Raw genomic sequence first — 13,496 nt, 5'->3', positions numbered from 1 at the left:
GGAGAGACTCCTGTGAGCTCCGGGCTGTGCCATTTAGGTTGTTGATATTCAGTGTCCTATAGTGTGTTGCACGCTGTAAGCCTTGCACAGTCATTAATATTTTCTGGAAACCCAGGAAGCACCCCATTCAGAACTGAAGAATTTTGACCAGAGACTTGAAATGAATGGAGAAAATAAAAAGGAAAAACAAAGGGAATACTTAACACCTATGGTGTAAAAGAAAAAGGAATTTCCACAATTTTATCAAAAATCCCTTTCTTAAAAGTAGACTTATTAGCCCAAGTGTGATGCAAAGATGATTTGGCACATTTGCAGATTCCATCTTTATAGATCAAGGCTAAAAGTATTAAGCCAGATTCTCCTTGAACCGGCCTACTTCTGAGAGGTAAGCACTTTGAAAAGTATGTGAAGTCTTCAATTCTGGAACCCAATGTAGTGCAGAGGGTCCCCATTCTTTTCTGGGGATACAGGGGAATATATAGTAGTCATGTTTTGAAGCTGGATCGTGCGGAGGAAGTTGCTGAGGGTATGACACAGTGAGGGCTCAGTCATCAACAAGCTAAGGGTTTCTTTTCCGTTTAATAACCTTCATCCCATGGGGGACCCTGTACCCCTCTTCGACATAAAATGAGAGCCTTGAATGTTTCAATTACATGTAGAGTTTGGAGCATTTGTGTGTGTGTGTGTGTGTGTGTGTGTGTGTTTTCCAGCCTTTGTGTTGTGTCTGGGCAAGTTTCAGTGACGTGCTACCTGCATTATTTTTGGAACCACTATGTTGTTTGGTGCCACTGTGGAAAGCATCCAGAGGGAAGAAGCTCAAAGGAGGGCATTAACCCCCCACCGCCTCCACACACACCCCAACTAGAACACCCTCTAATGTAAATTGCAGAGCATTGAATGTCAAATGACATAGATTGGTGTCATTTACAACATGTGCCTTGGTCATGTCACTTAACCTCTTTCAACTCTAGTTTTCTCATCTCTAAAAAGGAAATAATAACATTTCCTACCTCCCTGGTTGTTGTGGGGATCAAATGACGTAGTGGGTGTGAAAATGCTCTAAAAAGAGCACAGCGCTTTACAAGTGTAACGTCTGTGCATGCTGATCTGGTAGGACATTTACTATTGTGAAATGGGAAGCTACACATTACAGACCATTTAGATGATCACAACCACAGTATGTCTTCTAGTGTCTTAAGTTTGAGCTGCTATAACAAAGTGCCATAGACTCAGTGGCAAGTAAACAATAGGACTATTTCTCACAGTTCTGGAGGCTGGAAGTGTGAGATCGGGGTGGGAGCATGGTTGGGCTTTGAGATCCCTCTTCTGGGTTACAGAGGACAGCCTTTTCACTGTAACTTCACATGGTAGAGAGCAGGAAGGGGGAGCAATTCTCCGTGATTCTTATGAAGACAATAATCCCATCCCGAGGGTTCCACTCTCATGACCTCATTTAATCCTAATCGCCCCCTAAAGTCCCCATATTGTAATACCATCGCGTGGGAGACCAGGTGGCCACACCTCTAGTGTTTTCTCCTGAGCACACTTTCTCATTGTTTGCCATGTGGGTAGGCTGAGAATTTCCAAATCTTTAGACTCTGCTTCCTTTTTATTAATAGTTCTGTCTTCAAGTCACATCTCTCTTCTTGCATTTTACTATAGTTAGGGGGAACCAAGCAGTTCTTTCAACATTCTGTTTAGAAGATCTCCTCAATTAAGTATCCCGTTTTGTTGCTCACAAGTTCTACCATCCACAAAACATTAGAAATCTAACACAATTCAGCCAAGTTCTTTGCCACTTTTTAACAAGAATTGCCTTTTTCCATCATTCAATTACATGTTCCTCTTTTCCATCTGAGATCTCTTCAGAATGGCTTTTACTGTCTATATATCAACCAATATTATGCTCAGAATTATTTAGAGTTTCTCTAGGACAAGAGCTCTGTCTACAGCTCTCTTACTTTTTATTGTTTTAGCTCTCACCAGAATCACCTTTAAAAACCTGTTCACAGCAAGCTAGGCCTTTTCTAGCATGTGCATGAAACTCTGCCAGTCGCTACCCATTACCCAGTTCCAAAACCACTTCCTCCTTTTTAGGTATTTATTATAGCAGCACCCCCCACTTATCAGTACCAATATCTGTCTTAGTTAAGGTTTTATAGGGAAATAGAACCAATAGAATATGTATCGATATACAGAAAGAGATTTATTATGAAGGGTTGGCTCATGAGAAGTTCCACCATCTGCCATGCAGACCCGAGAAAGCTGGTGGTGTAAGCTCCAGTCTGAGTTTGAAGGTCCAAGAACTGGTGGGCTCATGGTGTAAGCCCTGATCTGAGTCTGAAGACTTGAGAACAAGGAGCAGTGATGTCCAAGGACAGGAGAAGATGGATGCAGCTGAAGCAGAGAGCAAATTTGCCCTCCCCCGCCTTTTCTTCTGTTCATATCCTCAAAAGATTAGATGATGCCTACTGCGTTGGTGAGGGCCATCTTCTTTGCTCAGTCCACTGATCCAAATGCTAATCTCTGCCAGAAACACCCTCACAGACACACCAAGAAATAATGTTTCACCAGCTATCTGGGCATGGACTTGGCCCCGTCAAGTTGACACATAAAATTAACCATCACATCTAGTTAATGCCAACAGTATCCTTCATGTCTGCGGGTCTCCTGCTCTTTTTTTACACAAGAAGGGGATCTATTGCCACGCCCATTATTGTGAACATATCTAGTTGATTTTAGAGTCATGGAAGATCAGAATTGATTGTTTTTAGGGAGGGTGGAAAATGGAATAACAGAGATAAAATTCTGTGTTATTTTGTTTGTTCTAAGCAACTCAGCTTTATACTAACACTGGTTCTTACAAGGGTCTCTACCACATGAAGGAGCCAGGAAGTGACAAAGAGCATACTTTTATAATTCTGCCAGTGAATATAAAGGTATAAAAAGTCCCATTAGTCAGTCACCCAAGGTAGGCTTCAGAAATGACATTTTGAATAATTATTCTGATATTTTTCCTGGGAGATTATTATGAGTGATTAGGTATTTAACATTGATTTTTTTTTTTTTTCAGATGTCACTTCTTTTTAAATTTATTGGGGTGACAATTGTTAGTAAAATTACGTAGATTTCAGGTGTACAATAATGTATTACATCATCTATAAATCTCATTGTGTGTTCACTACCCAGAGTCAGTTTTCCTTCCATCCTCATATATTTGATCCCCCTTACCCTCATCTCCCACCCGTAACATTGATTTTTGATAGTGATTTCTTTAAAAGTGCAAGGGGGATGGCTGAACTGCCCCTGGTACATCCATACAGTAGAATACTACTCCAGCAAGAAAAGGGAACAAACTGTTACACGCAACAACATGCATGAATTACAGAAGCATTCATGCTGAGGAAAAGAAGTCTTAACATAAAAGTATGCATACTATGTGATCCTGTTTATAAAGATTCCAGAACAGGCAAAACTAATCTGTGGTAAAAAATAAACACAAAAGTGGTTGTCGCGAGGTGTGTGTGGGGGGCGGGGGGAGTGGTAGAGATAGACTGGGAAGGGTTATGAGGGAATTATTGGGAGGTTAATAATATTATTTACCTTGGTATGTGATTAGGTAACAAGGGTGTATACATTTCTCCAAATGCATCAAATGCACTTATCATACGTAAATTTTATCCCAAAATATAAACAAAATGATATACAGGCTGAAGTGTTTAGGGATGAAGTGTACTGATACCTGCAATTTACTTTGAATTTCAATAAGTACAACCATGAATTGATGGATAAATACACAATAAAATAAGTAGAGTAAAAAGTTAATGGTAGAGTGTAGCTAGTGGTTATTTCCAGTGTTCATTGTCCAACTTGCCTGTATGTTTGAAAATTTTATAATACAATGTTAAAAATACAATTTCAGAAAAAAACCTGTTCATATTGAAAAACCACAAAGGGCACTCTGGTTAGTGTTTTTTTGTTTGTTTGTTTGTTTTTTTATATATTTTTTTTTGTGTGTGTGTGTGATGTAGTATTATTTTAAGCACTGACTATCCTTAGAGAAATTAAATTACTTGTCAAAGGTAAGTGAGAATTTATTCCATTGCCTTTTCTCAAAATCTGCATAAAAGAGACATTTAAAATTATTAACACAAAATAATTTCTGAGCTTGCAATGTGTCACATGAATTCTCATGAAACTAAATTTATAATTAAAAACTACTTAGTATCGTTCGTGTTTCTGACTGCGCATCATTTCATTTTCAGTTTTTTTTTTTCTTTTGTCAATCTCCGTAAACTATCGTTTAGAAATGGTAGTTTCTGAAATACAAAGAGGAATAATAAGCAGGCGATAGAATTCAGTTAAGAAGAATGTGCTATTTTAATAAGGTAAGTTAACTGATAAGAAGTACTGTTGAAAAATCTTGATTTTAGAGTACAAACAATAGGACAGCCCTGACTGTTCATACCCTGAGAATGACTGGAATTCAGGAAGCCTGGATTATAACTCAAAATGACCATGACAGATTAGAACATTGTGTTTTTTCAAAGGGACTCAATTCAGTAGAAACGTGCAAAAGTATACCCTTCAGGATGAAAAACCCATTAAAAAAATGTGCAATGGAAAAGGTCCAGTTATGACTCTAGGGTGTCAACACTGCTCACAGAAGAGTCTCTGTTCCTGTGTTGTGATTGGATCCAGCTTTGATGCATATTTTAAAGTAATATGGAGAAACAAGTCGAGGTTTAAAGAGGAACCAGATGACTAAAATAATGAAAACCCGGTCCTCGGAGGAAACTCTGAGAGAAGAGGAAATTCTCTAAAACTCTTCGAGATTGGAAAGGCTCAAGTTCTGCTTGCTTACCATTTTCAATTACGTGAAGTGTTTTGATGAGGAGTCTCTGAAAAGCTAACAAGGGAAATGGATTTAAGTTCAGCGCTAGTTTGGCTGTGCGAGTGGAAGAATCACTTGACTTCAAGGTTGATTAAACTCTGGAATAATTATCAAGAGATACTGTGGGATCCACATCCATGGAAGAACTATGTAAACAGAATAGAAAGTTCACGTCATTGTACGTTTACCTGCCAGATGATGGGGACAAACTCAGATGAACCCTGCAAGAAACTTCCTGGTCTGTATTCTAATGATAGTGTTTCACTCCACAATAATATTAATAGTTCAGATAGTGAGCTACATTTTTCTGGACTTTCCATAAGGAATGGCAACTTTAACTTTGCTTCACTTAAAAATTCACTGTATTAATTAATGTACAGCAATGTGACTAGAGTACTGCACTGAATACTTGAAATTTGCTAAGAGGGTACATCTTACGTGTTCACACAGAAAAAGGAAAAAATGATAACTATGTGAGGTGATGGATATATTAATTCGCTTGAGTGTGGTGATTATTTCACAATGTATATGCATATCAAAACATTGAATTCTATGCTTTAAATACAAACAATTTGTATTTGTGAATTATACTTCATTAAAGTTCGAACAAAATCACTGTATTTAATGATTCTTCTTTTCATTGGAGTTGTCTAATAACAAATGATTACATATTGCTTTGGTGACTGTAACACTTTACTTAATTTAGCTTCTGTACTTTATCGTTATTATAAAATAATGTGTTCTGTCATTTTTCTTTTTAATGTTATAACATTATCATTAGAAAGAAGTTTTTATATTTAAATCATTATATTAATGGTATTTTCTATTGGTCCCTACCTGAGTATAAGTATGTTTAACATTCATTGCTATTTTATCTTGTCAAGATACCATTTCACCATCCAGGGCCAGTTAGAATGAAATGAGATAAAAATGTCATCTTTGTGAATAATTTTTTTTCTTTCTGAAAGTCAATATGGCAAAATCCTCTTTCGCATTTCCCATCGTAGTCTCTATTTTTTTAATTTCTTAATCGTATTCCTGGGCTCACGTTTATTCCTATTTTTTGCAGAGCAGAACTTAGTTCCTGTTGTGATGCTGTTCAAAACCTCATTGTTTCACAAAATAACACTCCAGTTGGGACCAACATGAGTTATGAGGTGGAAAATAAAAACGAAATCCTAATTAGAGAGAACATTTTTAGTATGTTTCCAGTGGTGAGTAAAGATTTGCTGTAGTTTATTTATGTCACCATTCCAGGTGAATTTGCTCTCACTTTAAGTTATAACTTACAATAACGGAAAAGTTAATTAAAATACCATGCTCTGTTTGTTGTATAAGATATGTATAGTGATCCTTTTTACAAGGGCAATTTTGAATGCAGCATGGCTCTGCAAGGTATGGTATTTACATCTTAAATGATAAGCTCGTCTGGTTCTTGAGTCTTCATGACTCATCCTTGAATGAGATGAGTATTTGGGCTTCCTGCATAGTAATTACTGGGGCTTGGGAAGATGACCGTTTTTCACTCGGAATAAGATTCTTCCAGTTGTCAGTTTTGGTGACTAAATCATTTCCTTCACAAAGAACTGTAGGTTTATGTGGCTAATCTTTGGGAAGTAAATATGTAAGAATTTGTGGTCGATAAATATAACCCCCTAAGATAGGTTTTTGCCTGTTGTGTTCACTGATATCGCAAGCTCCTAGAACCTTCCCCAGTATATATATATATATATATATATATATATATATATATATATATATATATATATATTGCACTCATCACATATTTGTTAAGTAAATGAATGAGTAATGATACAGTATCATTACCAGAAGAAACCTGCCGCTTAATAGAAATCCAAACTTGGGGGAAGTTTTTGTTATGAAGAACATCCTATTGCTAAAAAACATACCCTCTCAGGAATCTTTTTTCCATGATTCAAGTACAAGCAGTTAAGGTCAAGTCCATATGGTCAAAACTGGGGTCACTTTATTATGTGCAATTTAATATACTGCAACTGTAGAATATTAAATTCTCATAATTAATTTTTTGGACCTTTGACTTCTTTCTACTAGTTTATTGTTGGTCATATAAGTTGTCCCAGTTTTTTAAAAATATTTTAACTCAAAAGGAAGAATGATGTGCTGGAAATGAATGGAAAATAAATAGAAAACAATAGAAAAAATATTGCATATTTTCTGGAAGATAGAGTGAGGAAAAAAATAAGTCATAAAGCATTCTGACAATGCCCTCATGGTGCATTGAAATTACCAATAGTTGAAAAGATAGTAATTAAAGAATATTTATATTCTCAATCAGGGAAGGCTGTGGAGAGTTCCACATGAGCAACTTTTTCACCCATGCAATTTTTGCTAGTATTTTCCTGGCTTTCGTTTGACCGGAACAGAGGAGCAGCAGGTATTTTTTAGTATATTCTTCTAATTGGCACCTGGAAAAGAATAACTTCACATGGTCTTGATGATTCTGTATGCAATTAAGAACAACAGCCATTTCCCAAATTTATACTGATTTTTAAAAATCGGGGGTGGGGGAGAAGAGGCTGAAGTCAGTCCAGTAATAATTACAAAGCTAGGTCACTTTTCTGTGTTCCTTTAACATTTCCTCTCCATGGATGTGGCTCCCGGGGGAGCCGACCTCTTTTCCACCTTGCTTCCCACATGCCCACCCAGTTCAGCTCTGGTCTGCGGCACTCAGCTCAGGAGAACTGTGGGGCACACAGCAACAGCATTCAATAGATGCTTTTGATTAAATGTGGTGAAGTCACTTTCTCCAAAAACTCTGCGACGTCCCTTGCAAAGGAAAACAACAAAGTTGGTTTTCAGCCAGAGTGAGCAATGTGCAGGCACTTGAGTCACGCACATTTGCATTTTCTTAGGAGGTTTATTTTAGGGAATGTTGAAGTTTGTAATTTGTTTAAGCTCTTCCTGAATGTTGAGACCCCAAAGCATATGGAGGTTTTTTCTCAGTTGCTGGAAAAGCCAGAGAAAAGCATGCATTATGTTGACTGCTTAGTTGGAGGTAGGCTTCCCTCAGCAATCTTTTCTGTTGCACCATAAGGAACTTATTTGCATTCTACCCTATCTATAAAATTCAGAATTTATTGTGGTACCATTTAGTAAACACTGTCTGGGTATATCTTGAACTAGAAGTTGAGTGACGTGTAATTCCCTGAGGTATTTGGGAACCATTCACTTAAGAGCCAGGCGATCTGCTAGGCACGACAGATAGAAAGAGAAGCAAGATAAGTACTTAAACTCACGTTTCATCCACTGATTGTGAGGAGCTGTGTGATGTGCAGTGGTGCAGATGCCTGGGTTGGATCCCAGCTCTGCCACTTTCCAGCCGTAAACTTGTGCCTCCATTTTCCCATCTGTAAAATGCTTATAAGGTTGCTGTGTGGATTGAATACCTTAATAAGTGATGCTTTCGGTTGCCTCTTTCATAATCAGCACTCTATGATTTTTAATTTTTGAAGACAAACCTAGAAGTGCTGAAACAGAGTTCTCTTTGCTTGCTGGGCATCTCCCAAATGCGACATTAGAAGCACATGGCGTCTGCTGGGGTGCTCAGAACACTTCGGCCCTGGGGTTTTGGTAGTGGTGCTGGTGAAATGGCTTTGGGAAATTGGGTGCCCTGACTTACAGTGTTTGCCGATTTTAGTGGTGTACGTACCCCCACCATGGCCGATTTTAATTTACTAACGGTTTAACAACCCACTCACAAAATTCTGCGTATTTTACCAGTTGGCTTTCACAAGCTCATACAAGGGGCTTCAGGCCAACCCTGGGGGTTGCACCTGGTGGGGAGGAAGCTTTGGGCCAGCAAGCACTTACATAAGAGTCGCTGTGTACATTTCCCTGTGCTAGGTCCGCAGTGAAAGAGGAGGAACAATTAAAAGTAATAAATACACTCTCTGCCCTTGAGGACTTACACTCAAATTCTAGAGACAAAATAGGTAAATCAGGACCCTGTCACGGTAGAATATGAGGTCAAGGTCACAGCATTACTTTAGGGAACGTGAGCAGGAAAGGAGAAGTACACTGTTGAACTGAAAAGTTCTGTTTCAGATTTAAGGGGAGGAGTTGGTGAAAGTGGAAAATCTTTTGGGGTAGGCAAGTTGGGGCCTTGGAAAAGATTAAAAAGATTCGGGCCTGGGAAATTAATTTAAAATATGTCAGCACAGAGTGGATAGGTCTCCCTGAAATACTGTGGCTGGTCCTTTGTGGAGACGGCAGACATAAATCTCCTATCATCACTGAGACTGAAGGTCTCACTATTTAAGAAGCGCAGGAAACTTTTGTTAAATTAGCTATTAATTTTATGCCCAAGAATAGAGGATTTAACACTACTTTCCAATTGGTTTATTTGCTGCTTTTTGGCTGAGAATGTTCCTGTTGGTTTGGTAAGGCATCATATGGGATTTTGCCATTCTCATTTTATTTACTTACTTATGTGATGTAAACTGCATTATGTTACATTTTACATACAGATATATTTTGTATTATTACAGTATATTGTATAGGATATGCTGCATAGTTCTCTCCAGAGAAATGAAACAGGTTTAGGGGATTTTGTAAAATTCTAAGTTGTAAGTTGATTCACATGCTGTGGTGTTGCTCCTTCTCTTTCTTGTTCTTGTTCTTTCCTTAGCATGTGTGACAATCAAGCTATTTGAATGAAGCTGATGGCATTTCTAGTTCTAAAAAGATATTTCATGGTCGTTTTTTACTTTCTCCTGCTAGTCCCAGCCTTTTGTGGGGCACCCTTACAATCAGTGTGCGGTGGTCGGAAATGGGGGAATTCTGAATAAGTCTCTCTGCGGAGCTGAAATAGACAAATCCGACTTCGTTTTTAGGTAAGACCTGCCAAGCTGGTTTCTTTGAACCAAAAAATCAGTTGGATATTTTAAAGAGATGGTGTACAGATACTCCATGTAAATTTTCACCTTTGAGCTACGTTGTTCAGTCTACAGATCATCTTCGTAGGCTTTCCTGAAGTATTAAATGGGTCCTAACTCTCTCCGAATGTTAATACCAGAAGGACAGAAATGCGCTGTGATTGTTTACTTTTCAGAAGCTCTGGATGGAATCGTGGTAAAAGAGGGTCGTGTGCACTGCAGGACTTGCCAGAGCCTTCAGTGTATTAAGGATACCATAGCTCCTTGAGAAGACTTGAGGGAGCAAGATTTCTCAGGTTCACCAGACCTTGAAAACCTTTTGTGTGTTTTTTTAAGAGCACTGCAAAGAAGTGTTGTTCTCAGATAATACTTTGGGAAATGCTGATGTAGGCATCGGACTATGATGCAATATTATTGTCTATTTAGTGTTCTGGTTTGAAATTAAAAAGAAAACCGCGCAGCTTCTAAATTATGGTCTTTTGAAATGTTTATATCTCAATACCAGCCAGCTTGCAAAAATAGAAACCAAAGTGGTTGCCATGTGTGCCTGTACTTGTATGCCATGTTACAGGGCACCTCCACCTTCAGAATATGAAGGAAAGGTGATTCATCCCTGGGAGAATGGGTTTCTATTGAAACGCACCTTTTTAAAAAGTAAGTCGAAATCTTTCTTCCTATTTCAGGAGCACTGATTTCACACATCAAAGCAGACCCTTTGATCCTTATCGATTTAATTCTGCCCTTTTTAGGACATGAAAAAGGAACACGATATTGGATCAGTAGCCTCCCCCTCACTTTAATCTCATTTAAAATTTTTGTGCTGGAGGTAATAATAGAACAGCACACCCAATAGTCCAACAATTATTGGATGCGTTCCTCATGACCAGTGTTAAAACGGCCAATACCTGAACGATACAGCTATTTGGTTAAAGTACTCATTATGAAAAAAAGCCATGATGAAGATAAATAATTCTTCTTGTAACAGACTTTCTATAAACTGGAAATTCCCAAAACTTTGGTGGTATCATGCCCTGACATCCATTTCACTTTATGTAAATATAGGAAATACAATAAGTTTAGTTTAAAAACTTTTTTCAATCTCAATAGCTCCTTAATGACTCTAAAAGAAGTGCAGATGTTATCTATATTCTCCATTTGCTGATGCCAGGTATTTTTCTGCACATAGTGTTTCCTTTGAAGTTAGCAAAATGAGGCTTAGAAGTGGTTGGTATCATTAAATTTATGTCATTTTGCAGCCCGTATTTATTTTGGCTGTACATATTCATATTTTATAAAACAATCTGGAAAGTGCTTATTATTACTGTTTTTTCATTTTCAAAGATTGGGAGCTATCAGTTGAGTGTAAGGAATGAAAATAGGCGATGAGTAGCTTTACTATACTACTGTATCTATACAATATGCAACATTTCCTCTGGAAGTCTCCTTTGATACTACTGCATATTGGGGAAGCGACTTTGAGTCTTCAAACCAATATGAGACTGTTCTAGAAAGTAGGTTTGTTATAGGAAGCCCACTAATGAGGTCATTCCTGCCTTATTATCTATGAGGGGTATTTATTTTTCCCAAGGGACTGCATTTAATTATTTGCAATATACCTTTTTTATTGGGGTGGGAAGTACATGTTTTATTTGTTCGTATGTTTCGCAGAGTGTGGACTAGACTATTTCAACTGCAGTCCTACTTGAGAACACATCAACTTTAAGCAGCCTGTCTTCAGGAAATATTCAGAGAGGCTCCTTTGTATCTGTAACATTAAAGAAATGGCCTACTTAAAATGATGTGAGCGATACTTAGGGAGTCAAAGCCAACTTTCCTTTTTTGTGTGACAGGAATGTAATTACTAAAAATTACCATTCTTAATTTGTTGTCTAATTTAAAAACAAATTAGTACTCAAAGGAAGATGAAAACATCAGTATGAAAACATCCTTATAAGACCATCAGGTTTTTATCTGTTAAAGTATAATTTGGTGGAAAAACCATCCATATGAAAATCAGGAGGTTTTGATTTTTTTTATGTAGACTTTTGTTCTGGCACACTCTCTAAACTTAGTCGCCATGCCTCAGTGTTTGAAAATCTATAAATTGGTGATCAGACCACTGTGGGAATATAATCAATATAAACAAGAATTTTAGTAAGAGGAGTGTGAACTCTTCAAAAGCTAGGCAAGGTGTAATTGTCATTTCTATTTTTGTTACTTATAAAGGTCTTAATCAATATTGAAAACAGTATCAAATTTATATGTTTTATGCAATGTTGAACCAACTAAAAGCTCAGTACTTATTAAATAATTTTAAATAGAAATGAGATGAATTCTGAGGATCTCTTCACAGCAAAGATTTTATCCAATAAAATGACAGTGATCACGTGTATTTGTATATGTGTGTATGTGTGTGTACCCACTTTTTTTTCAAGTTGTATTTTGAAAATAGTTTTCCTTCCACATTTCAGGTGTAACCTTCCTCCAACCACAGGAAACATTAGTAAAGACGTTGGCAGTAAAACCAATCTTGTGACCGTAAATCCCAGTATCATAAGACTAAAGTAAGTAACTTCAACTTATGTAACTGTTCAGACATTTGTTTATTGTTTAGTGTGTTAGTCTGAGCATTAATCTTATTGCTGAGTCTGACTTGCAACACAGCTGGAATGGCTTTGGGGGGAAAATATATAAGAATACATTGGCAATTTTTGACTTTCTGTCGAGGTTGTGACTCATAAGGGGTCATAAACTGATGTAAGCTGAATGTTGCACATCAAATGACAACTTACTATCTCTTCAACTTTTTAACAATAGTAAAGTTACTTTTTACAATTGTCTTTCAGAAATTTAGTGTCACTCTTTTATCTTTGTAGCACTTTCGTCATAAAACCTAGTCTATTTGGAAGCTTCAGAAAGCAAACCTTAGGAGAACCTGGCAAAATTTGGTTTTCACTTTGGATAGTATATTACTAAAGAATAATTCCCATGTTTCTTTTTCTGCAATGTAATTACTGCAAAATGTTGGTTGGTTAATAAAAATCCTGTATGTATTTTTACTCCATTGTTTTCATCCAAAGTGATTAATAATTGTTATTAATAGAATCCACCCCTCAAATAGTTCTACTATGTCTTAAGAAAATATAAAATACTGTATCTGTCTCCCAAAAACTGACTTTCAAAACACACAGAATTGTGCTTACAGGTATATTTACTAAGGTATTGTTTATATCAAACATATACAATGTATGGAGGCCATTTAAAATATATCTCTGTGTGTATGCATATATTTATATGCATATAGATGTTTTAGGTTTTCTGAAGAAAATTTAATTTTATAATCACCTATATACAAAAGGTGCACAAACGACAAGTGTACAGCTCAATGAATTTTTTAAATATATAGATATTTTAACAGTGTTATGTTTGAGAAAACATTTCATCATTATAAATTTGGAAGGTATTTCAGTATCAAAAACAACCTTAGAAAATAATTACTGAGTTGGAAGATAAAGGAATGTAAGAAATGTGTCACCAGTTAGGGTATATAGCCTGGTAGGAAAGTAGAAATGAAATCCTAGCAAAACCCAGGAGAGATGAAAGCCTAGCCCTTCATATTTACAAGGTGCTCATATGCATGTGTTTTCTCTGAGTCTATGGTTTGTCTCTTTTACATACAGTGATAT

The 13,496-nt window shown here is 36.9% G+C and overlaps 1 protein-coding gene across 1 annotated transcript in view; it reads left to right on the top strand.

Annotated features, from left to right (window-relative positions):
• ST8SIA6 (ST8 alpha-N-acetyl-neuraminide alpha-2,8-sialyltransferase 6) overlaps nt 1-13,496 on the top strand; it is a 123,913-nt gene that overhangs the window by 98,035 nt on the left and 12,382 nt on the right. Inside the window, exons 5-7 of the mRNA XM_019752064.3 lie at nt 5,964-6,108; nt 9,656-9,768; nt 12,282-12,374. Of these exons, the coding sequence (XP_019607623.2) occupies nt 5,964-6,108; nt 9,656-9,768; nt 12,282-12,374 (351 nt within the window). The remainder of the gene's footprint in view (nt 1-5,963; nt 6,109-9,655; nt 9,769-12,281; nt 12,375-13,496) is intronic.

Source organism: Rhinolophus sinicus, chromosome 1 (assembly GCF_057876585.1).
Source record: "Rhinolophus sinicus isolate RSI-liver-muscle chromosome 1, RSI-T2T, whole genome shotgun sequence".
Lineage (NCBI taxonomy): Eukaryota > Metazoa > Chordata > Mammalia > Chiroptera > Rhinolophidae > Rhinolophus > Rhinolophus sinicus.
This window is presented reverse-complemented; position numbering and strand designations above follow the sequence as displayed.